The 25,529-nt window shown below is 38.9% G+C and overlaps 1 protein-coding gene, 1 non-coding gene and 1 pseudogene across 7 annotated transcripts in view; 1 reads left to right on the top strand and 2 right to left on the bottom strand.

Annotated features, from left to right (window-relative positions):
• Positions 1-25,529, bottom strand: part of TET1 (tet methylcytosine dioxygenase 1) — a 131,456-nt gene that overhangs the window by 70,668 nt on the left and 35,259 nt on the right. For 3 of the 6 annotated variants that reach the window (XM_055591287.1, XM_055591301.1, XM_055591295.1), the window contains exon 3: positions 17,688-17,741. In XM_055591287.1, coding sequence (XP_055447262.1) covers positions 17,688-17,741 — 54 coding nt within the window. Of the gene's footprint in view, positions 1-17,687; positions 17,742-17,964; positions 18,203-18,282; positions 18,300-22,343; positions 22,360-25,529 lie in introns of those variants that run through there. The other 3 variants (XM_055591337.1, XM_055591326.1, XM_055591317.1) reach the window with 3 other exon arrangements.
• Positions 15,183-15,356, top strand: LOC129659764 (cytochrome c oxidase assembly protein COX14-like; annotated as a pseudogene).
• Positions 23,865-23,998, bottom strand: LOC129642597 (small nucleolar RNA SNORA36 family). The gene has a single exon (XR_008709849.1). It is a non-coding gene; the product is annotated as a small nucleolar RNA SNORA36 family (small nucleolar RNA).

Below are 25,529 nucleotides of genomic sequence, written 5' to 3'. Positions count from 1 at the left end.
ATAATGTATGCTTTTCAACTTATTATAGAGGCTGACCATTTAAAACTTATTTCTTGGACATTTATATTTCTTCTTTTGTGAAGCTGACAACTTACTAAGTTTTTTTCTCCTTTATTTTAAATTTCCAGGCACCTCTATCGTTCCCCATAACATCATAAATCTTACTGATGTTATTTGTAAGTGCTCTTATTTACAACTACTGTCAGTATTATCTGATGTAATCTACTTTAATTAGAAATGTGAACTCTTTTTAGACCAAGCATGAGGTTTTTATGCTATCAGGAAACATCTTGAACTTCAATTCCTCTTTTCTATGTTCTATTTATGTTTTAATCTAAAGATTAAAGGCCAATAAACAGCAAAGCTACAGGATAAATTGTCTCCCTCCTCTCTACAGTTAACAAAACTAAACACAAACTCTTACCAAAGAAAACTTACGTCACCTTTAACGTTATTTTTTTTGATAGTTATTAGAGGGTTAATGTTATCTGACATTATATAACATTTTTATAACCTATGCTGCTGCTGCTGCTAAGTCGCTTCAGTTGTGTCCGACTCTGTGTGACCCCATAGATGGCAGCCCACCAGGCTCCCCTGTCCCTGGGATTCTCCAGGCAAGAACACTGGAGTGGGTTGCCATTTCCTTCTCCAATTCATGAAAGTGAAAAAATAAAGTGAAGTCGCTCAGTCGTGTCCGACTCCTAGGGACCCCATGGACTGCAGCCCACCAGGCCCCTCCGTCCATGGGATTTGCCAGGCAATAGTACTGGAGTGGGGTGCCATTGCCTTCTCCGTTATATAACATCTTTAAAAAGATAATTATATAACATTTTTAAAAATCTGTGTTCAATCAAATATGTTTACTTTAGCAATAATTATAACGATGAAAAAGCAGAAGCCAATTATTTCTCCTGAACAATAATATTTTCCTGACAATGCTATTGTAATTTGATAATGCTACTATTTTAGGTAATATATAGACTATTATTCAAAAATAAATTACAGTAAGACTTTCCAGGTGGTCCAGAGGCTAGGAATCTGCCTGCCAATGCAGAGGACACAGGATCAATCCCTGATCCAGGAAGATTCCACATGCCTGGGGGGACAACTAAGCCTGCTCACTGCAACTACTGAACTCATGCACCTAGAGCCCATTCTCCCCAGCAAAAGAAGACACCAAAGGTGAAGCCCTTGAACCACAACTAGAAAATAGCCCAAATGCAGCAACAAAGACCCAGTGCACCAAAAACAAATAAATAATAAAATGTTTAAAATGAATACATTGTTATAATAAAAGCAGCTATTATAGAGCCATTTAATGGGTAACAATTGACAAGAACATAGCTATAACTAGAATGACTAAATAAAACAACTGACAAGCCAAATGTTGGAGAAGATGCAGAGCAATTAATAATCTTATAATTTCAGTGGAAGAGTCTTAAAATATTAAACATATATCTACCCTACAAGCAATTCAAATTCTACTTATACAAGACAAATGAAAACATATGTTCACACCCAGAAAAAGCCCTTGCATAAGAATGCATTGGCCTAAATGTAAAGAAATTGGATCTCTCATACACTGACAGTTCCTCTAAGAGTTAAACATAGAATTAACATGACTGAGCAATTCCATTCCTAGGTATGTATCCATGAGAAATGAAAACATGTCTATACAAAAACTTGTAGTGAATGCACATATCAGCATTGTTCAGAAGAGCGAAAAAGTGGAAATAACTCAAATGGACCTCAGCTGATGACTGAGTAAGTAAAATACGCTGCCTGCATACAATGGAATATTATGCAGTAAGGGAGGAAGGTACGGGCTACAACATGGATGAGTCTTGAAAGCATTATGTTAAATGAAAGAAACCACTTACAAAGTATGATTCTTTTTCTGTGAAATAGATTATTTGGGGGGATAAGGAAAAGGTTCTAAAATTGATTGTGGTGATCCATGCACAACTGTGAGTACACTAAATACTCCCAGAAAAATATATTCTATAAAATTCTATATGTGAAAAAATTATAGAAAAGGCAAAATCAACCTATGGTGATAGAAATAAACCCAGAAGTTGCTTGGAGGGGGCGCAGATTAACTAGGAAGAGGTGCTGCTGCTGCTGCTAAGTCACTTCAGTCGTGTCCGACTCTGTGCGACCCCATAGACAGCAGCCTACCAGGCTCCCCCGTCCCTGGGATTCTCCAGGCAAGAACACTGGAGTGGGTTGTCATTTCCTTCTCCAATGCATGAAAGTGAAAAGTGAAAGTGAAGTCGCTCAGTAGTGTCCGACTCTAGCGACCCCATGGACTGCAGCCTACCAGGCTCCTCCGTGCATGGGATTTTCTAGGCAAAAGTACTGGAGTGGGGTGCCATTGCTTTGTCCAGGAAGAGGTGCTAGGATGACAGAAAAGATGGGTGTCTTACTGTGCAGTCATCAAAACTGGTTAAGTAATGTTTTTAAGACCTGGCTATTTCACTGTATATAAAATACATTTCAAAAATAAGGCTAGGGACTTTCCCAGTGAAAGTCAAAGTTTTATTCCTTCACTCATGCAATCCCATGGATTGTAGCCTGCCAGGCTTCTCAGTCCATGGAATTCTCCAGGGAAGAATACTGAAGTGAGTCACCATTCCCTTCCTCAGGGGATCTTCCCAATGCAGGAGGTATCAAACCTGGGTCTCCTGAATTGCAGGCAGATTCTCTACCATCTGAGCCACCAGGGAAGCTGGTGGTCCAGTGATTAAGACTTCATGGTCCCAATGCAGGAGGCCTGGGTTTGATCCCTGGTCAGGGAACTAGATCCCACATCCCACAACTAAAGAGTCTACAGGCTGCAACTAAGACCTGGCACAGCCAAATAAATAAATAAGGCTGTTATTTAATGCCCACAAAACTACTAAGAGGATCTACCCTTCAGATGTGAGAGTAAGGAGGATTAAAGAAGGGAGGGACAATGAATATAAAGAACATTTTTCATTTTCTTCATATATTTCTTTTTTTTTTTTTCTGTTCCTCCAAATTTATTCCTGTGCGAAGACATGCTGGGGCTTTTTTTCTTAAGGGCTTATGTTGTACGTTCTCTTCCCCAGGTCACCCCTCTAGTGGCTGCAGCCTCTCTCTCCCAGTCACCTGACTCATAATCGCAGGATGTTTTGTGGGGTCCCAGCCACTTCTGGCATGGGAGGTGAGTATGGCCCATGCTGGGCCTAGGGACCCAGAGGGCTGAGGCTTTGAACCTGCAGAGGCTGGGGGCTGCTGGCAGGCTATAAGTCCCAGGGGGTGGCCAGGGGCCAAGAGACCTCCTCCAAGTGGGGTCCAATGGATGCAGAGATGACAGCTGTAGTGTGGCTGGACTTCTCGAGTATCTCAGAGTCCCGAGCCAGGCAGATGGTTGAAAAGCATGTGACACACCTTGTATGCCCACAACCAGGTCATAAGCAAGGTGTGGTCACTGAGCTACAGGGGCAGTAGCTGAGCCAGAGGGGTGGAATGGAGCACCAGGCCTGACATGCAGCCCCAGGGCCCAGAGGCCTGTGCTGTGCTTGGGTCCCCTGCAGATTGAGGGGGCCCTGACCTCTGATAGAGTCCCCTGTAGACAGAGGGTGTCCTGTCCTCTGCTTGAGTTCCCCACAGATTGAAGTGTGCTGTCCTGCTCGCATCCCCCACAGATTGAGGGGGGCCTGTCCTCTGCTTCTTCATACATTTCCTTCAAGATTATTCTTTTTCTGTAATTTAAAATTAGTTTAAATGAGCTCATTGGATTTCCTTTTAAATCATACTGATGTTTGTTTTTTCTTGCTCAACAAAATTTTGACTACACTTTAATATTTGTTTCAGATCACTAATTGTACCTTGGGTGCTAGTATACTTTTGCTGCTATTCTGATAATCTATAAATATCACCTGGAGTTAATTTTGTAAGTTTTATAATTTAAACACATCCTAAAAGGTGATTAATGTAATTTATTTCCTATCTAGCTCATAATCAACAACAACAAAAAATTTTAATGCTACTTTGTCCTAGATTGAGGGAATAAGCTGTTACTGATTGACTGGTTATCTTCTATTTTACTTTGTCTCCACTGAGTTCCTCTGAGTTAGACTTCTTTCTTTTGTATTGAGTTTTTTGTAAGATAGGGTTGTGTAGAAGATAAGAGTGGAAAGGGCAAGATAAAGAAGGAATGAAGTCTGAGTCACATTCTCTTCCAATCCTAAACCTACTTAGCCTCATCATCTTCTCACTTCCATTTTTCAACATCCCAGATACTTACTATACCCATATTTGATCATATAGTGACCAGAATCCAACTTTCTCAACCAAAATGAACCATTTGGTTACACTATGCAATAGGACATTAAATAGTCATAGGCATTTTTCATTATTATTGAAAAGCTTCCTTCATTTAACCTCCAAAACTTAAAATATGTGCCATTATTGTGTCCAAAGGAAAGTTAAGATGACTTAAAGATAACAAAATAAAATGTTCAGCTTAAAATGAAGTCCATCATAATTATATCAGTCAAGAAATATGAATGGATACTAAAAACTAAGAAGTAACAGAATGCTTACACAGTCTTAAAGCATCTCTACAGGAGAAATTTATTACAGAAGGAAAAAGGGTAATTTAGGAGAAACTTGGCAAATGCCACCTTAACCAAGAGATCAATGTTAAGAACATAGTTATGGAACAAATTGACATCATGTGCTTTCAGATATAAATTCACTGAAAAAAAAAACAAAAAAACAAAGAACTTCGCTGGTGTTTCACTGGTTAAGAATCTGCCTTCCATGTTGATGTATGGCAAAAATCAACACAACATTGTAAAGCAATTATCCTCTAATTAAAAATAAATAAATTATTACAAAAAGAATCTGCCTTCCAATGCAGGGAACACAGCTTTGTGTACCAGAAAGAAGACCTAGCACAGGCAAAACCAAAAACAAAACAACCAACAACAACAATAAAAACCAAAGCACTGCTAACTCACTTCTGTGGCATTCTTGTTAAAAATGCATAATCTGAATCTAATCATGAGCAAACATCAGTTCAGTTCAGTCGCTCAGTCGTGTCTGACTCTTTGCGACCCCATGGACTGTAGCACGCCAGCCTTCCGTATCCATCACCAACTCCCGGAGCTTGGTCAAACTCATGTCCATTGAGTCAGTGATGGCATCAAGCCATCTCATCCTCTGTTGTCCCCTTCTCCTCCTGCCTTCACTCTTTTCCAGCTTCAGGATCTTTTCCAATGAGTTAGTTTATCGCATCAGGTGGCCAAAGTAATGGAGTTTCAGCTTCAGCATCAGTCCTTCCAATGAATATTCAGGACTGATTTCCTTTAGGATGGACTGGTTGGATCTCCTTGCAGTCCAAGGGACTCTTAAGAGTCTTCTCCAATACCACAGTTCAAAAGCATCAATTCTTTGGCGCTCAGCTTTCTTCCTAGTCCAACTCTCACAACCATTCATGACTACTGGAAAAAATTGAAACTTTAGCTAGATGGACTTTTTTTGGGAAAGTAATGTCTCTGCTTTGTGATATACTGTCTAGCTTTGTCATAGCTTTTCTTCCAAGGAGTAAGCGTCTTTTAATCTCATGGCTACAGTCACCATCTGCAATGATTTTGGAGCCCCCCAAAATATAGTCTCTCACTGTTTCCACTGTTTCCCCATCTATTTGCCATGAAGTGATGGGACCAGATGCCATGATCTTAGTCCTCTGAATGTTGAGCTTTAAGCCAACTTTTTCACTCTCCTCTTTCACTTTCATCAAAGGCTCTTTAGTTCATCTTTGCTTTCTACCCTAAGTGTGGTGTCATCCAAAAATCTGAGATTATTGATATTTCTCACAGCAATCTTGATTCCAGCTTGTGCTTCATTCTGCCCAGCATTTTACATGATATACTGTGCACATAAGTTAAATAAGCAGGGTGACAATAAACAGCCATGACATACTCCTTTCCCAGTTTGGAACCAGTCTGTTGTTCCACTGTTGCTTCTTGACCTGCATACAGATTTCTCAGGAGACAGGTCAGATGGTCTGGTATGCCCATGTCGTTAAGAATTTTCCACAGTTTGCTGTGATCCACACAGTCAAGGCCTTTGGCATAGTCAATAAAGCAGAAGTTTTTCTGGAACTCTCTTGCTTTTTCCATGATCCAGCGGATGTTGGCAATTTGATCTCTGGTTCCTCTGCCTTTTCTAAATCCAGACTGAACTTCTGGAAGTTCACGGTTCACTTACTGTTGAGGCCTGGCTTGGAGAATTTTGAGCATTACTTTGCTAGCGTGTGAGATGAGTGCAATTGTGCGGTAGTTTGAGCATTCTTTGGCATTGCCTTTCTTTGGGATTGGAATGAAAACTGACCTTTTCCAGTCCTGTGGCCACTGCTGAGTTTTCCAAATTTGCTGACATATTGACAGCAGCACATTCAAAGCACATTCACAGCATCATCTTGTAGGATTTGAAATAGCTCAACTGGAATTCCATCACCTCCACTAGCTTGTTCGTAGTGATGCTTCCTAAGGCCCATTTGACTTCTCATTCCAGGATGTCTGGCTCTAGGTCAGTGATCACACCATTGTGATTATCTGGGTCATGAAGGTCTTTTTTGGATAGTTCTTCTGTATATTCTTGCCACCTCTTCTTAATATCTTCAGCTTCTGTTAGGTCCACAACATTTCTCTCCTTTATTGTGCCCATCTTTGCATGCAATGTTCCCTTGGTATCAAATAAACCCATATAAGAGACATTCTAACTGAGGTATACTCTTTGAAAATGTCAGGTTGACAAGACTAAAGAGATAGAACAACTGAATGCAATTTATAATCTGAGATTATTTTTGATATGCACTGCATTAAGGACAGATGGTGAATTTTGATCAGTAGATGGTAATAGTATTGTATCAATGTTAACTCCCAATTTTGATTATTGTACTATAGCTATGCAAGATGAGGTCTTTGTTTATAGGAAATACACGCTTTAGTATTTAGGGGTAAAGAAACCTCATCTTTACAACCTCAATTTCACATCTGAAATTACTCTCAAATAATTTAAGGGGGAAAATCTACATGAGAAGACATAAAACAAATAAGATAAAATGTTAACATGAGTAGCCTAGGTGAATGGTATATGAGAATACTTTGTAGTATTCTTACAGCTTTTCTGTTGTTTGAAATTATGTCAAGGTATTTTTTGAATTTTAATGAAGCTAACAAGAATGAAGTAGGAAGATGAGATGCTTCCTCATTTTGGAGTTGAGCATATTACATGGTTTGACCAACAAATACTACTGAATTTTCTTAGTTGAAAATCAAAATAGAAAATACATTGTTTAGATTGTCTTTCATTCTGGCCATGGGCAGCACATAAGTTAGTCTTGACAGACACTTTTTCACTAGAAATTATACTGAGAAGTTAGACTGTCCCTTATATAACTATGGCATGTCATGATGCACAGTATCTTAGAAAACATGGCCCAGGTAACACAGCTTTCTGATGGTTCCAACTTGTTTTAATGAAGTGATCAAATATCAGAGGCTTTAAATAAACCCTGGATAGCTGGATTAAATTTCTGATGAAATGTTCTAACCTACAGTGCAGCTATTTTATACTGTCCATTAAGTGAGACATAAACGAGATTTCAAATGTGCTGAGTGACAAAAATCATTGTTTTGAAATAGCTTCCTTTTGTTTTAATCTGCAAATAACATTCAGAATTTTATAAGTTTCATCAATAACCTGACTTCAAGCCAATAATAGTACCTTTACAAGTGCTTCCCCATGGCTCTATAAACACCGCTACTTCTTTTTTTATTTTTCATTTCTTTATTTCAGTTAGCCAATAATTAAGGCATCCCTTTCTCTTCCACTCCCTGCTACCACTTGGTATAGATGTGGCAGGTCAATTTAATCTCTGAGTTTAGCCAACCACATTTAGTTTTCCAATCTGCTAATCTCTTCTAATTAAGAATTTAGGATCCAATCCAGGAAGCATTGGACAATCTCCAACAAAAGCCCCAATAGTTAATGTAGATTGGATAACCTATCTGAAACCTGAAATTTATTGTAATTTACCCAGATGACATGATCCTCAAATCAAAACATTTTACAAAAATGTGAAGAAAGAGTAGTGTTCAAAATCACCAATGAAGAAACACTTACACACACAATGGTAGGAAGAGGAGATAAAGGAGTGCAAAGAGGCAAGACAACCAAATCCAAGACATGATCTAAGATTACAGGCTGGATCAGGAGGAAACACCTAAAAAGGATTTGTGGGGAGGGGAAGAACAATTGAGAAGATTTTTAAAGGGACAGTATCCTCTGAATCATTAAAGGTCTGCAGTATGATCATTGTATTGTAGTTAAGGAGAGGCATGCTGCAGTATTTATAGGTAAACTGTCACATGGCTCAGCAAAAAAAGAAAGAGTACTGATGCACAATGTGTTATTCTTTCATCTTTTTTGTAGGTTTGATTTTTTCAAATCAAATTTGAAGAATTAATCAAATTATATATATATATATCTATCTCCTGATTTCCATAGCAATTCATTATCAATACTACCCAAGACTGGCTTGATGATTTCAAAAAGTGGTTTTCCTTACATACCTACATGTCACTATAATAATTTCAGCAGTTCAGACCTAACTTACTAAAGTTAGGCCATAAAATGCATTAATTCAATCATTCATTAAGCCAACACGTATTAAGTTGTAGGTAGAAGGTATTACACTAAGACTGCAGAACACAAAGTTAAATGCTGCTGTAAACTTAAGAGGTTGACAATCTAACTTAAAGAATAATAAAAGCAACTAAACATCTAAACACATCAATATTCTATAAAGGATTTTATTTTATATTAACAGTCATAACAAAAACATTCATGATGTTGATAGCTATCATTTAATGAACATCCACTCTGTGTGGGATAAATTTAGTAAAAATTAAAATTAGGTAATCTGCTAAACAACCCTGTGGATTAGTTATTGCTCCCCCTTTAAAGATAATGAAAACAGTTCTCAGAGAGTTCAATTAACTTTCCCTCAGTCAAGCACCTGCCTTTGGGTACTGCTGATACCACAAAAAAACACACAGTTTAAATTTTAAAATTAAAAAAAAAAAATTTTTTTTTAAAATGAAAAGTAATCAAAAGCACTAAATACCTTACCATATCAAAATTTAAATACTCAGGGACTTCCCTGGAAGTCCAGTGGTTATGTCTCCATGCTTCCAGTGCAGGGAGCACAGGTTCCAACCTTAGTAGTGGAACTATTATAGTGGAACAACTACATCTTAGTAGTGGAACTAAGATCCCAGAAGCCAAGTGGCAAAAAGTCAAAAAATAAACACTCAAGAAAATTTCAGATTCATGTTTTCTATTATCAGAGAAGTTACATCTAAAATAACATTAGTTAAACTTATTTCAAGAAATGGAATAAACAGTTATTAGATTTTCCCCCTTTCTAAAGTAGAATGAATACACAAGATAAGTATGAATAAAAATATTTTTCCAAGAAAAAAAATATTCAAATATTTAAGATATTTAAACTTTGTGACAATTGAGTGAGAACGTTCTCATGCGATTCTTATCTAGAAGAAATCATGCTTAAGGCACATAACTTGCAAACAACACTATAACTTATATCCTGTTTCAAGTGCTCATCCTAGTCCACATTTTTCTTTGCAGCTGAGGTTTTTTAAATCTGTTTATTTTTAATTGATGGATAATTGCTTTACAGTATTGTGGTGGCTTCTGCCAAACATCAACATAAATCAGTCATAAATATATATATGTGCCCTCCCTTTTGAGCCTCCCACCACCTCCCTCCCCATCCCACCCCTCTAAGTTGTTACAGAACTGTCCCTGAATCATAGGGCAAATTCCCATTGGCTATATTACATATGATAATGTATGTTTCCATGTCACTCTCTCCATACATCCCACCTTCTCCCCACTACACCGTGTCTATAAGTCTATTCTCTATGTTTATCTCCATTGTGCAGCTGAATTCTATAATAGAAACTAATTATCAACTGTGAGATTATATTTCATACTGATGATATTCTAGTCTTTATTATAGAATTATTCATTCTATAAAATATATACATATAAAAAAGGGGGAAAGAGAAATTTAATATTTTCAAGGTTTAAAGTCTTCTTTCTGATACTTCTCATTTACAAAAAGCAGAAATGACATTTTTAAAAAGAAAGGAAAGGCTTTGGGGGATATAAAGAAAGTGAATACATTGATTAAAAAAAATACACATTTTCTTAAAGGCTCACTTAATATTTTTACTAGGATAAATTATATTTTAGATTTAATAATAATACCACTAATTGAGAAATTTCTATGTGTCCAGCTATCCTAAGCAATGTAACATGTATTAAATAATTTGCTTATGTGTATAACTATCTTATGATCCTATGTGTATTTTTGTGTACTAAATTTAAAATTAAACAACACACAATATAATGTTTAAAATAAATAGTTTTGTTATTTAAACATAACTAATTTCCTAAACTAAGTTTATTATTTAACATCTGGTTCTCTAAAACCATGAAAAGAACCTATGCTTTAATCAAATTCATATATCACTAAATTATAGACATAATAAAACTGTACCATCTCTTAAATTTTTTCAAGTGCAGAAAGTCCTGTTTTTAGTTCAAAAAGGAATAAAAGTTAGTATTTAAAACTATGAAGCACAAGAACAGGTTAAAGAATGACACTGTAATCTTCTTTCTCTGGAATAAGCCAACTACAGTGGGCAAATCTTGCCATCACATCTTTAAAAACATATTTTTATGACACACTTTGAATACTGAAAGGCATTCCATTATCAAATTAATTACAACTTGAAGATGATTTCAGACACTAGTAAGGTTTTAACAAAAATGTAACTAACAGTTCCTATCTTGGCTCTTTTTCCCTATCTGTTGAGATGATATTCTAGCCAATACATGGAGAGCTATACAGTAAAGAAGGCAGACATCTGAAAACAGTACGAATCTAGCACTATCAAAACACAAACACATTATCAGATGAGCATAAGGATTCAAGACACAAAGCATATGTTCTTTTCTGAGCTCAGAAGAATTCAACAGACTTTTTTTGTAGCCTGAATGAAATTTTCTTCAAGCCTATTTACCCTACTTGGCTTCTACTCACTCTCATTCTGTTTGGGATCATTCCTAGAAATTACAAAATGGACATGAGTCTTGAATCACTGGAAATGTTCGTGTTCCAGTGATAAATGAATGACTTGACTGTGTGTGAGTTGGCTTAGTGAGAACTCAGCCCTGAAATCAGTCTCATCATCCCTGGGCAAAATGCTATGTTACAATTTCTGGATATGCAAACCAGAAGCCCCATGTGTGCCTTTGAGCGTGTGAATAAACATTGATGAATGAGCACACATCTTTGATAGTTTTTGCCAGCACATGACATAAGGAGGAAAATAAGGACCATGTGTTGTTGAATCATAAAGCTACATTCTTAAGTTTTATATGATCACCTTATATGCTAAGATTATCTTCTTCCAATATATATGTTTGTGGGGTTTTCTTTTGTTGTTTTTGTTTTTAAAGCTGGTATCCCTTTGCGGATACTCTTACCACTCACTCTGAATTTTTCCCTCCTGGTGGTCTGTTATATTCAGATGTCTGGGATTCCTTGCCTGGGACTATGTAAGTCATAGGACTTCCCAGTGGTCTAGTAGTTAGAATTCTGAGCTTCAACTGCACAGGGTAAAGGTTCAGTTCCCTGGTCAGAGAACTAAGATTTCACATGCCATGTGGTGTGGCCAAAATATTTAAAACAAAAACAAAACACAAAGAAACTATCACTATGCCTCCCTCTGCCCCCAATAACCATCAAGATCACTATAGGATGTCACTAAAATTTGCAGCATGTTGCTGCTATAAGTCATAGAAAGTTACTTTATAACTAGACTTAAATCACTTTACCAATGATTTAACCAACTGAAACAAAGTTGTAGATAAGTGTGCAGAGACAAAGCTTTAGTAACCTTGTTATCTTTCATTTCTAGTAACTTAATGAGTTTTTAAGATAAACAAGGTAACTCAATTGTATCTAATTTGGTACTTTTGAACCCTCACTAGTATATGTAACAATTTACAAGCCAAGGAAATAGTTTTCAAAGGTACCAAGTAAATTTCCCTAGGGGGTGTTTTGCTCTATCTTGGAAATTTTTTTGGTTTGTTTTTTTCCCTCAAAGTATATACCACAATTTGTAATTTATTAATTTGTCTTTTTTCTTTTTTTGCCCTCAATCTCGTTGAGGGCAGGGATCACTTTGGACTTATACACCATTGTAGCCCAGCATTTAGTATGGGCTAAAAAAGTATCAACTGAATGTTAATAATACTGTTTTTCAAGAAAGAAGACTCATTGAGCATTAACTGTGTGCTAGGCAATGATGGTACTAAATATTTTGAATATCACTGTCATGCAAATCAAGATCACATATGAAAGGTGATTCATTTATGATTTGATTCTCCTTTTAAAAGATGTTTCAAAAAGACTAATCAGTATAGCTACATGCCATTATCTTGTCCTTCTCTTAGTGAGACGTGTCTTATTTCCCCTCATTCCATACCTCCCTGCCCCCTCAACCACTTTTTTTATCAGCATCATCAAGGAAGGAAGGAAACAGTGAAGAGCAGGGCTGCCAGCACAGAAGCTAGCAGGATGATCTCTTAGTTTTCTTTTCTTTTTTTTCTTTTCTAAATCATTTGTAGACAATTTCCTGGTTTAATATCCCCTGATATTTCTTTGTATTTGTTCAAAATATAATACTTTGATGATATTTTATAACCAAATAGCTAGAAAATGTTTCTTACCAGTCAAGAAATTACAGAATGAATAAATGCAGTTCACTCTCAGGGATACCCACACTTTTCATGCTGACATGATTTTAGGTTTTCAGATAAGTTGCAAAAATAGTATAGCGTTCTTATATAAACTTTAGCCAACCCTGTCAGTGTTACTTTCTTACATAATCATGGTTCTGTTTTGACCCTACCATACTGTCCCTGTGGTCATTTAGTGATGCTGAATATATTCTATTTGTCCTTTCAGGTCCCCACTCCATCTTCTACATCCTATTATAAGACACAGGAGGCTGACCAAGATATATCTCATTAGTAGGCTCCCTTGCTCCTTTTGGGTTCTGGTTGGGATAAACCAATGAAAGCAGCAAGAAACTGGAGGGCAGAGTATTTATTTCCATACCCACCTCCCCATGACTTTCTTGCTGAAGAAAGATCCCATTACCATAGGCCACTCAATAGAACAGTCCTGTTCTACTTAGCGACAGCTATTCTACCTGCCTTTCTGCTCCCAAGCCCTTATCCCTTCAGGCCTGCTGCTCCATCGCTTCAGTCGTGTCCCACTCTGTGCGACCCCATAGACGGCAGCCCACCAGGCTTCCCGTCCCTGGGATTCTCCAGGCAAGAACACTGGAGTGAGTTGCCATTTCCTTCTCCAATGCGTGAAAGTGAAAAGTGAAAGTGAAGTCACTCAGTCGTGTCCGACCCTCAGCGACCCCATGGACTGCAGCCCACCAGGCTCCTCCGTCCATGGGATTTTCTAGGCAAAAGTACCAGAGTTGGGTGCCATCCCTTCAGGCCTAGGAGTGGCCATATGTCTGCTGTCCTTAGCCCTAGGATGCTTTGTCATCCCTAGATTTTTCCGAATCCTGCCCTCACCCTTTAAAAAAAAAATCCCTTTCTTAAATTCTCCCCAGTATTTCCAACTAACTGTGCAATCTTATTTTCTCCAGACACAATGACTGACAACCTAACCAAAGTGATGTTGCCTTGAATTGACTTTCTCTAAGGGTATATATCCTTCTATCTCAAAACATAGAGCAATGGTTATTTACATACAGTTTTCTGCCAAGAAGAGTTCCAAACCATGCTTCTCATAAGTACACATTCATGAAACACGGCCTGGAATCATCTCGTGCATTTACCTTTCTCAAGAATCAGGAGAACAAACAAACAAACAAAAAAGAATCAGGAGAACAATTAAAGCACAGCTAATAAGCTGTCATCTATAAAAATAACTCCAGTGAGTTAAGGCAGAAATGTGGCCCTCTAATACCAGTAGGGGAGGAGTTTGTGCTGAGCACCCCAATCTCACCCCCCAGTCATTTGATACCCATTCTGGCCATGAGAGTACTTTGAACAGAAACTGTGCTTTCAGCTAGAGGAAAATGCTCTCTTTAGTCAGGAATGTGAGATTACAGTTTATATTTCTAAATATTGAATTATAACAGCATGAATACAGATTACCAATTCAAATAGATTGTTTAAAGATGAGAGGTATGAGACTCAACAGGCAATTTTAACCCATAACTGGATTCAGGATTTAGTTAGCAGGTTCACAGTAGGATGAGACAAGCTTCCCAGTTTCCTTAGTCAGACTCTTCATTTATCCTGCTACTGCTGCTGCTAAGTTGCTTCAGTCGTGTCCGACTCTGTGCGACCCCACAGACGGCAGCCCAACAGGCTCCCCCGTCCCTGGGATTCTCCAGGCAAGAATACTGGAGTGGGTTGCCATTTCCTTCTCCAATGCATGAAAGTGAAAAGTGAAAGTGAAGTCGCTCAGTCGTGTCCAACTCTCAGCGACCTCATGGATTGCAGCCTACCAGGCTCCTCCATCCATGGGATTTTCCAGGCAAGAGTACTGGAGTGGAGTGCCATTGCCTTCTCCGTTCATTTATCCAACTACTTCCTAATAGATTATGAAGATGAAAATCAGTCAGGATACTTATAGGTAGCAGCAAGACCAAGAGCAAGGACTGAAGAGATTTGAAGACTTTAGAGGCCAGAGTCCAAGGAAGAAGAGCAGCACTCAGGCATAAGGCCAAAAGCAAAACTGTAACCTGAAGAGTCCCATCACTGATCCCTGAGTAGCAGCTGACTGTAATGTTAAGTTCTCACCCATAAAATCCTAAATGGAAAGTTTTACTTTTTCTCCAGCCTCCCTCCCAAAATGCAGATTTAGTTTTCTTAACATCTCCTTTAGGGTTATATAATATTCTATGCTTGAACTGGTCCGGTCCAGGTGCTGCTTCCAGCTGCGCTAAGAGGTCAAGGCAGGCTGGAGGCCTCAGTTGGACAGGAGGGAGCGGCAGCATCCAAGGAACAACATGCCAACTGCCAAGCAACTACCTGACATTGGCTGCAAGACCTTCTTCACCTCCATGATGGTCCTCAGTGTGTGCGGGGGCTACTTCTGCAGTGTCCGAGCCTACCACCATTTCTAGCGGCACAGCTCCCGGCGCCAGGCTGCAGAAGAACGGAAGACCTCGGGAGCCCTGTAGAATGGGCGGGCTTTTTCCCTTGAGCAGAGAAGCCCAAGGCCTGCTGTGGAAAGACTGCACCTGCAATCATTTCTGAGTCCAGTGGACAAGGGCCTTAACAGCTTTTGAACTCTGCTGGGAAAAAGTGGCCATGTTTTCTCTGGTACATCCAGTTTGGAGAGGCTATCCAATCAAAACAGGAATGGGAGGGTGAGGCACACTTACAGACATTAAATAACTTGCCATTACAAAAAAAAAAAAAAAAAATCTACACTTGCTCAACTGTATTTTACACATATCAAGCTGAAATCTGAAAGTATCTTAGCATTTCTTCTGTGGTGCAGAGAAACAAAGCTTTCTTTGGAGAAGAACAAAAAGATATGCCCAACAGAAAATTAAAGAAAACATTTTAAAATGTCAACATCAGAAAATCATTAATTTTTTTCTTTTTAGAGCATTTCCTTACTCTTGTACAACAACTGATAACTACAGAGGAAGTGAGCAACAATTTGGTTCTGCTTGTTGTGGCACATGAATATCAGCCACACACAGGCACTTATTTCTTTTTAAAAGTCAGAGTTCATTGCCACGATTCAAAAAAGCAATACACAGTATATTTACTTCTGGAATTTATTTCAGGTAACAGGACACCCACAGACTAACAAAATAAACAGAATTCAAGAGTATTCCCAAGGCCCAATTCTACCTCATAGCAAAGGGAGGTAATGACTAGCTACCAGGGTTAGACCATATTAGTTTGTCCATGTGGTTTCCTTCCTTTCTTCTATGCCCCCTTCCCACGCACCCTCAACCTGCCCCCCCACCTGCCTCCCCACCTCACCCCCACCCACCCACACACACACAAATCTGAGAGCCATTTATAACAGCAAGACTCAAACTATTTCTCACTTGAAGATTTCAAGACAAAATACCTGAGATGGATATACCCAATACAGCAAGTGTGAAAAGAGAATAAGATATACATTTAGGGATTTTAACGATATTCTTCTATAATTTGGGGAAGAGAAAAAATTAAAAGGAGGCAGGTGGATCAGTATGCAGAAGAAAAACAGAGAAGGGTTTAATTTACCTTGAAAATAACCAGTATTCTATTTGTCTAAGCCCAGTGAGAATTTGTGCCAAGCAATTTCATTCATTTCACAGTGCCTAGCACACAGCTAACTGTGTGGTAAATATTAAATAAATACTTGTTGGTTGATGAAAAATGTACATGGCAATGCTGTGTACACACAGGAAACAGAAACTTGAAGTGGTCAGACAAATTAGAAAGCAATGTAAGGTCTGGTTCTGCGTGTCAATAGCATTTTCAAGGTACACAACTGAGGAAACAGATGAGGAAAAAAAATGTGCCACATCCATAGTTCAAACATGTTCTTCCTCTTTGAGTGCCAACACTTTATTTGCAAAAGAAAAGCTAAGATTAGGATAAGATGTTTTTAATTATATATATACAATATACTTTTAAAGACCAGTCATTTTATTGCTTAATATGTCTTTTTGAATTAAAAAGGTTGCCTGCTCAAGATACTTACATTCAGAATAACAACATACTACCTGAAACCTTTAACACATAAGCACCTATTTACTAGACTAAAGCTAGCCTTGAACTTTTAGTAATGTATATGATTTTAAATTAACCCTGCTAAATACCAGACAAAGCTCATAACACAGACTGCTAGCTTATAACTGAATTAGGTAACTACTAAATACTCATTAGGCAAATTACAGAAAATAAAGGAAACATACTCATTCCTACAGCTTCATGAACGCCAAAATTAAAGATGATATAATGAGAATTTGGGATTAAGCAATTGTAATTTGGCTGTAAAATCTCAATGGCTTACACATTTTAAATTGAAATAAAACCTCTAAGCATCTTTTCCTTTAGAAAAATCACACATTTTAAAATAGTGTCTAATGGAAGGACTATTAAAACTACAATGGATCATAGCTGTCAACTTTAAATAGTGTCTTTTTCCTTAAGAGCTTAAGTTTACACACTGGTGCAACACCACAAATGCAGATGCTACAAAGAGAGCTACAAGAAAAGCCACAGATTTTATTCACAACACTTTGCATATAAAGTTTTCCTTCTGCAGACTTGTGTGGAGTTGAAAATAAAGGATGCTAATATGCATATTATGTAGCATATAAAAAGAGAGAAAGAAAGAGAAAGAGAGATAAAACACTTTAGTTGAGTGAAAATTCATTTATCTACTGAAAATCTGGGAGAACTCATATCCACTGTACTCCAAATTTACCCCTCAGTGACAGAAAAATACTATATGAAATGGAAAAAAATTAAATATGATTTAATCAATAGCTGATTACCTTTAAAACTTTGGGCTTCTTTTCCCTCTGGGGCCTCTTGTTTTCCTTTACAACCTAAAAAAAATCAAATTGCAAAATGAGCCTCCGTTTAAGAGAAAAAAAAAATTAGCTCCCACACCCCCCCCAAATTTTTTTTGGCTATTTCTCTATAAAACTACTTATCCCATCTAAAATCATCAACATGTTTGCTAGGCAGAACCTAAATAGCTTATGTAAAATGTATACTTTAAAAGTCACTGAAAAAAAAGCCTTGCATAAAGATGAAGTAGGGAAATACCCTTTTTTCCCCTTAAAGTCTGTCTTAATTAGCCTCTGCATTCTTCACAGCGAAGCCCACGAGGTAGCCATCTTGCTTGCTTCTGCAGAGGAAGCCTCTACAGTGGAACAGTTCTGCAAACTGCTTTTTGGTATTATTATCATGGTGTTTAAAGGCAGCCCTGGCCTGCCAGCACTGTAGACGTGCTGGGCATGCCTTTTGCAAAAACAGCCCCACAAAGAGTGCAGCCAATGGCAATGCAGAGCTTAGCAACTCCAAAGTGATCTTCTCTGCCTAGCCTTCCTAGACAAAGGATCTCCTGTGCGGCTCCGCTCTCACCACAGGACACAGGCAGCCACAAGCTGCGACATGGAGTTCGCTGCAGAGGATCTGGTCGCGCCGAAATCACAGGAGGCTTCAGCAAAAACAATGCACACAAATCCCCAGGTCTCCACCATCGGATCGATGGCGGAGTCTCCCTGATTAGTAACCTCTTGGCGGCTCCGAGGGCAGGTCTGCGCGGGGGGGTTGGGGTGGTGGGGGTGCATGGCCCTGCCTCCAACATACAGGAGATATAACTGAGCTGAGGGGGGCATTTGGGCTTGCTGAAACTCTGGAAGGTATTGTGCATTTTTACTTTATAAGGCAAGGCTAAATATTGGCGATATTTAAGGCAGGGAGGTTATGTGAGGACACTGTAGGCTCAGCTGTTGGGCTGCGTGTCTCATTCCTTGGGAACCACACCTCTCTGCAGCCGGCGCTTTGCCCAGAAACACAGCAATTTGATTTCTGTCAATAAATGTCCAATGACAAAGGCAGATTAAAAAATAATAATAAAGCCGCTTAAAAGGAAAAGGACAGGATGAGGACAAGGGAAAGGGGAGGAGTTTTCAGAATACACTTGCCACTCTGAGTGGCTGGCGATTTCAAAAAGCTTTCTCTTTCTTGCTCTGGATGTTTCTGATGACCTTCATTTCCCCCAAGAAATTTGTCGCTTCCAGAAAGTGGACTCATACTTCTGGGACATAAGAAGCACCTTTGGCTCCTCTACCTTCCAAGATCTTCAACTGTCACTGAGCATCTCTCCGCAAAGCTGCCAAGCAGGTCCCCACGTGGAGCCTGTCTGTGCACGGGCTGATGATCAGACACGGCCACTTGGTTCTCAGAGACTGGGAGCTGAGCCAGAGGTGGAACAAGCAGCCACCCACACTCAGCACACCTGGACTACACCCCGCCCCCATGCCGAGTGGGTGGCAGGCACTGGGAGAGCAAGGCACCACAGTTGGAACTTGCCAGACTCTGGGAATGACAGAACCAGAGGAGTCTAGCCCCTCCCTTCAGCCCCCTGGACAAGTAATAATGGCAATAGACAAAGAACCAGGACAGCTGTTTGAGCTGGCAGGTCTCAAGGTCACTGCCAAAATTCGGTGCAGAGGCCAGTCACAGGGCCATCACAGCCACCTTGACAGCTGCACAGATCTCGGGAAGACAGCTTCAGCTCCATCCTCACAGGGCCAATGTCTCAGCAGCACATTTGGGGGATTGGCAGGAGGGCCTCTCTGGCTGCTCTGCCAAAGATGGGTTTTCCACTTGCAGTTGGATTCAGAACAGATTCCCACAACCAGAAATCAGGAACAGAGTGAGGGCCGGAAAGCCTGTATTTCATCACCCTTGATTCCTAGCCTTTCGGTTTGCCACAAAAGCACGCTTTTCTAGTTGGAATGGGAAATCCAACATGCATTGTTTTCCCGCTTTAAACTACCTCTCCCCCACCCATCCACCCTCAAAAATTTTAACAAATGTAAGAAGCAAGCAAAACCAGTGGATTGTAACCTAACCGCGTTCACCGCGGCAACTTCAAGCACACTGAGCCCACACTAAAAAGCTCTCTGTGGGGAATGAAGCAAACATGAAATGGGTCAAAAACAGGATCAAATATAACAGGATTTGAAAATGGGTGCAAAACCTTTTAGCCCTATATTTCTTTCTGTTTGGAGGCTTGTGTGTGTGTGGTAAAATATAGAAAACAAAAAATTTTACATTTTTACCATTTTAAAGTGCATAATTTAGTAGCATTAAGTATATTCATAGTATTATGCAAGTATCACCACTTTGCATTTCCAGAACTTTTTCATCATCCCAAGCAGAAACTCTGTACACATGAAGTTACTCCCTACTCCCTAACTTCTGTTAACTTTCTGTTCTTCTTTGTCTCTATACATTTGCCTGCTCTAGGTACCTCATATAAGTAGTATCAAGCAATATTTGTTCTGTCATAACACTGGGTATGCAAGTATCTGTTTGAGTCCCTGCTCTCAGTTCTTCCAAGTATATACCTAGGAGTAGAAATAGTGGATCTTATGAAAATTTTGATTAATTTTTGGGTGAGGAAACACCAAACTATTTTCTGCAGCCAAGCCACTTTTTTTTTGTTTTGTTTTGTTTTGCCATGTTACATTCCCATCAACTATACATGCAAGGATAGCCCTACATTTATTTCTTAAAGTGTTTTCCATTTCAATTAAAGATTATGTCTCTCCCCTTGAATACCTGAATAAAAATTTTTAAAAGCATGAACATTTTCTCAGGTTGATTGCTCACTGTTTAGTAAAGTGGTCATGATATATTAGGTGTATATATATATATATATATATATATATTTTTCCCCCTCATCATATGGCTTATGGGATCTTAGTTCCCTGACCAGGGATTGAACCTGGACAGTGAGAGAATTCCCATAATTATATATTTTAAATAATTTCATTACCTGTGTGATCCATAATGTATGCCTCATTAAAATAAAATCAGGATCAGGGTGTTAGGTCTACTAAATATCCACACTGGTGAGAAGTTCATTTTTTTTTTATAGCCCCATGGGCAGGCATTTTCACTGCATGGGATACTCATGAAACTGCATAATACTCCACTTGGTAACCTAAGCAAAACAAACATCGAAGGTCTATGTGCAGTGTTCTGTAAAATGAATTAATAAATAAAGCCAAAGTTCATCCCAGCTAATGAGAGTTAATGGAAGTGATCATAGCTAACATTAACTCCACATATCCAACCAATACTACACCATGAAAATCTGTACTTGTTTGAATACAGAATACATTGGTAGCCTCTATTGGTTGTGAACATCTGTTCTAAATCCTACATTTAGTGATTTATCCCTCTCAGCTCAAGGCTTAGGTGATAGTGAGCTTTGATGGAGAAAATAATCAGAAATTACTAGCAGAGAAAGTGGAGGTCAAGAGAGCCATTTCCACTCTCTTATTATTCAGAGCAAAATGCATACAACTAGATATTATTGAATGATAAATTCAGAAACTAAGAAACATGATGTTGTAGTCCTACTTATTCAGAACTGATTTTTGTTACTTCAGTCTATTTGTTTATTCCAACCTAACCCTAATCACAAGGAACTCATTGCAAGTTGATATTTAATTTTGTAATTAACTCAAGTGTACTAGGTTCTTTCAAATGTCACAAAATACTTCTATCTCTTTTCTCTTAAAAAATCACATAATTGGGACTTCCCTTGTGGTCCAGTGGATAAAACTCTGTGCTCTCAATGCCGGGTGCCTGGATTCAATCTCTGGTCTGGGAACTAGATCCTGTATCCTGCAACTAAGACCTGGAGCAGCCAAATAATAAATATTTAAACCCCTCTCCCCCACCCCCCCAAAATCACATGATTACAGAGATTAAAAAAGAGTATCAGGGACTTTCATGGTGGTCCAGTGGTTAAGAATCTGCCTTGCAATGCAGGGGACACAGGTTCTCACATGCCAGGGGGGAACTAAGCCTGCGCACCACCACTAAAGAGGCCACATGCGTGTCAATGAAGAAAGACCACATGTACAGCAACTAAGACTCAATACAGCCAAATAAATAAATAAACAAAATCAGAGAAAATTTAGGTCATAGATAAATCTAAAAGGTGAGACCCAGAGAAGTGAAATTACTTAACTCAGGTTACATAGCAAGTTAAAACTTGAGCCTGAATCTAACCATCTTACACAGCTCTCTCTATAACGTCTCATTTTCAGTACTTAACAATAGACATTTATAAATATCTAAAAAATAACCTTAAAGGAACTGTCTTCGAAACCATACCCTTTAGTATAAGAATATTGAATCATTATGTTACACACCTGAGACTAATACTGTAAATAAATGATTTTTTTGAAATAAATTATATTAAAAAAAAAAACACTCACATGCATCATTTCTAGCCTAGAACAGCAGCTCAAGAAGGTTAGTATTTTAGGGGCTTCCCTGGTGGGCTCAGTGGTAAAGAATCCTCCTACCAATGCAGGAGACATGGGTTTAATCCCTAGTCCGGGAGGATCCCACATGCCATGGAGCAACTAAGCCCATGTGCCACAGCTACTGACCTTGTGTTCCAGAGCCCGGGAGCTGTAAGTACTGAAGCCCCTGTGCCTTAAAGTTCCTGCTCCACAACAGGAGCAGCCACTTCAATGGAAGCCTGTGCACGCAAGTAGAAAAAAGCCCACGCAGCAATGAAGACCCAGCGCAGCCAAACAAATAAATAATTTAAAAAAATTTTAATTAGTATTTTAAATTAACATTACATTAAGTGTACTTTTTAAAAATGTATTTTTTGCCCTCAGAGGTAAATCTATGAATAATTTCAAAATCCTACTTCTATTTCTAAACATAAGCAATTCTGCACCCACAAGAAACTAGACGTACAAATACTGACTAGGAGGAGTCTTCTAAATTAATCTCAAGAGTTATTCACTATGCCTCAATATTGACACCTCTGCAGCACAAAATCCTTCTAATATAAGGTATTGTCTCGTCTCCCACGAAATCATTTTATATTTCTTTTCTTATGTACTGTTGGAGACTCATGGCTTTTGCAGCGAAACCTTGGTAAGATATTCCAAGTACCATCTTTTGTAGATTTTCAATCAACAAGAATAAAAAAAGAGCAGCTCATACTTTAACAATTCTAATGGAGATCTTAAAATCAGGTTGATTGTATTTCATGTGCAATACAAGAACCTGAACTGCTAACACTGGAGATCTTCCTGGATTATTGAGATCTTCCTGGATTATGGGCACAGTCTTTCCCTGTGCTTTCCTCCCCCAGTTCCTTCTCTGAGGCTTATCTACAGTAGCCTTTTTCTTCTCTAAGGGGCCAGGTCTGCCTAGTATCCAACCCCATTCTCTCTAGCAGTCCTGCTTAGTGCTGGTAAAAATAACTGCTCTTCAATAGCTAGAACTAAGGAACAAGTGGAGAAGACAATGGCACCCCACTCCAGTACTGTTGCCCAGAAAATCCCATGGATGGAGGAGCCGGGTAGGCTGCAGTCCATGGGGTCGCTAGGAGTCAGACACGACTGAGCGACTTCACTTTCACTGTCCACGTTGATGCATTGGAGAAGGAAATGGCAGCCCACTCCAGTGTTCTTGCCTGAAGAATCCCATGGATGGAGAAGCCTGGTAGGCTGCAGTCCATGGGGTCGCACAGGGTCGGACACGACTGAAGCGACGCAGCAAGCAAGCAAGCAAGCAAGGAACAAGTGAACAAAAAGTGATCTTCTGCAGTTGCCAAGCAAGGGCAGTTGACAATGAGGTGAACCATAATGCCCAAGACTAAATGGGGCTGAAATATCACCTCGCCCCAATTTCTTCTCGACAGTTCTTCATGCTAACTTAAAACTGACAATCATACTCCCTCTATTACAGTCTAGATCCATAATTGGAACAGAGAAATCCAATAACATCATCTATGTTCTTTTTTTGTCAAAATCAAATCACAAAGGATGCTGTGATTTAGAAAAAAAAATTTGCCCCTTTGTGAATGATATGTTGAAGTTTCCTTCTTATTATTGCTAGTCTGTCCTATATTTTATACTTCATATTATTTATTTGTTTTTATGCAGTGTATCTGTAGGCTAGGCGGTATATGAATAGAGTAATGCTTTCCATCCACTCATCCCTCCTAGCCTGTGTTTCAATGTCCCAGAGTTTAATTAACAGAACAGGGAAGCTGCCCTGAACTGAACTCAACACTCTGGAAATCTTTCTTTGTTTCTTTGTTTTTAAAGGAAGTTCTGTACCTTTGGGGTCCTTCTCTACATCATGCAAGAAAGCTGAAAGTTGACTCTAGAGAACATTGTATCCTCAGTTTTTGATCTAACAGCAAAATCTTAAAAATATTTTGTTTCACTGAGAGGCTCAAAGCATTTACGCACATACAACTTGTTTTTTAAAAAGTCAGACCTAGGTGTCTCCTAAATTTAGGAAAATCAACCTCATTTGTTAATTCATGTTTTTACAATGAAATTTCCCAATTTAATAACCAAAAATCCTTAAAAGAATAGTGTTGTTTTATAAACAACTGTTGGGCACTCTCAATATGTACACATGTTCTGGGCTTGCCCTCCAGTCCCTCAGAATGTACCATCTCAGGAGAGACATAAATAGATAATGATAAAGTAGTATAGAATGGAGATGAGCCCAGAAAGCTATTCAAGACTAGAGAAGTCTCCCCAGAGGAAGTGACATTTATTTCCACTGAGACCAAAGGATAGGTAAGAAGTTGGTTAAACACAGAAGGAGAGAAGAAAGGTGTGTGCCCCAGATGAAGGTAACAACATGTTCAAGGACACTGGGAGCACTGTGGCTATTGACAGTCACACTATGGGGAGAAATGTATGTAAATAGATGCACTAATACTCGGACATTGTTGTTATTGTTCAGTCACTCGATCGTGTCCGACTCTCCTGTACAATGTTACGAACCTCCGTCCACAGTTCTTTAGGCACTCTGTTTATCAGATCTAAATCCCTTGAATCTATCTGTCACTTCTACTGTATATCGTAAGGGATTTGACTTAGGTCATATCTGAATGGCCTAGTGGTTTTCCCTATGTTCTTCAATTTAAGTCTAAATTTTGCAGTAAGGAGTTTCTGGTCTGAGGCCCCTAGTCTTGGTTTTGCTGACTGTCTAGAGCTTCTTCATCTTCGGCTGGGCATTAAGCATGCATATGAAGAGATGTAATCAACCTTTAATTCTATACCATTCAGGTTTGAAATGTTTCTATTTTAACCTTCAACTTTCCATTATTGGTCCCTTCAAAACCTAACAATGATACTCCTGTTAAGTTGCTCATCACAAATATCAGCTACCTTTTCAAGATAACTAAGGGCTTCCCAGGTGGCTCAGTGATAAAGAATGCCTCTGTCAATTCAGGAGACATGGGTTCAAAGCCCTAGGTGGGGAAGATCCCTGGAGGAGGAAACAGCAACCCACTCCCGTATTTGCCTGGAAAATTCTGTGGACAGAGGACCCTGATGGGCTGCAGTTCAAGGGGTTACAAAGAGGTGGACACAACTGAGTGACTGAGCATGCACAAGGAGAAATGACTGGTTTATCCCAGATCTGAAACTCTTGTATTTTACCTGTTTAAAATTCCCACATATAACTAAGTCTCCTAATCAAAGAAAAGCAGTATTTTGAAAATCAGTGTATGTAGGTTTTTGTTGAGATGAGGCCAGTTACTCCAGAAAGGTTAATGTCTTTAGTTTTTTAGCTAATTGACTGGAGTC

Source organism: Bubalus kerabau, chromosome 1 (genome assembly GCF_029407905.1).
Source record: "Bubalus kerabau isolate K-KA32 ecotype Philippines breed swamp buffalo chromosome 1, PCC_UOA_SB_1v2, whole genome shotgun sequence".
Lineage (NCBI taxonomy): Eukaryota > Metazoa > Chordata > Mammalia > Artiodactyla > Bovidae > Bubalus > Bubalus kerabau.
The sequence above is the reverse complement of the archived record's forward strand: the minus strand, read 5'-3'. Positions and strand labels throughout refer to the sequence as shown.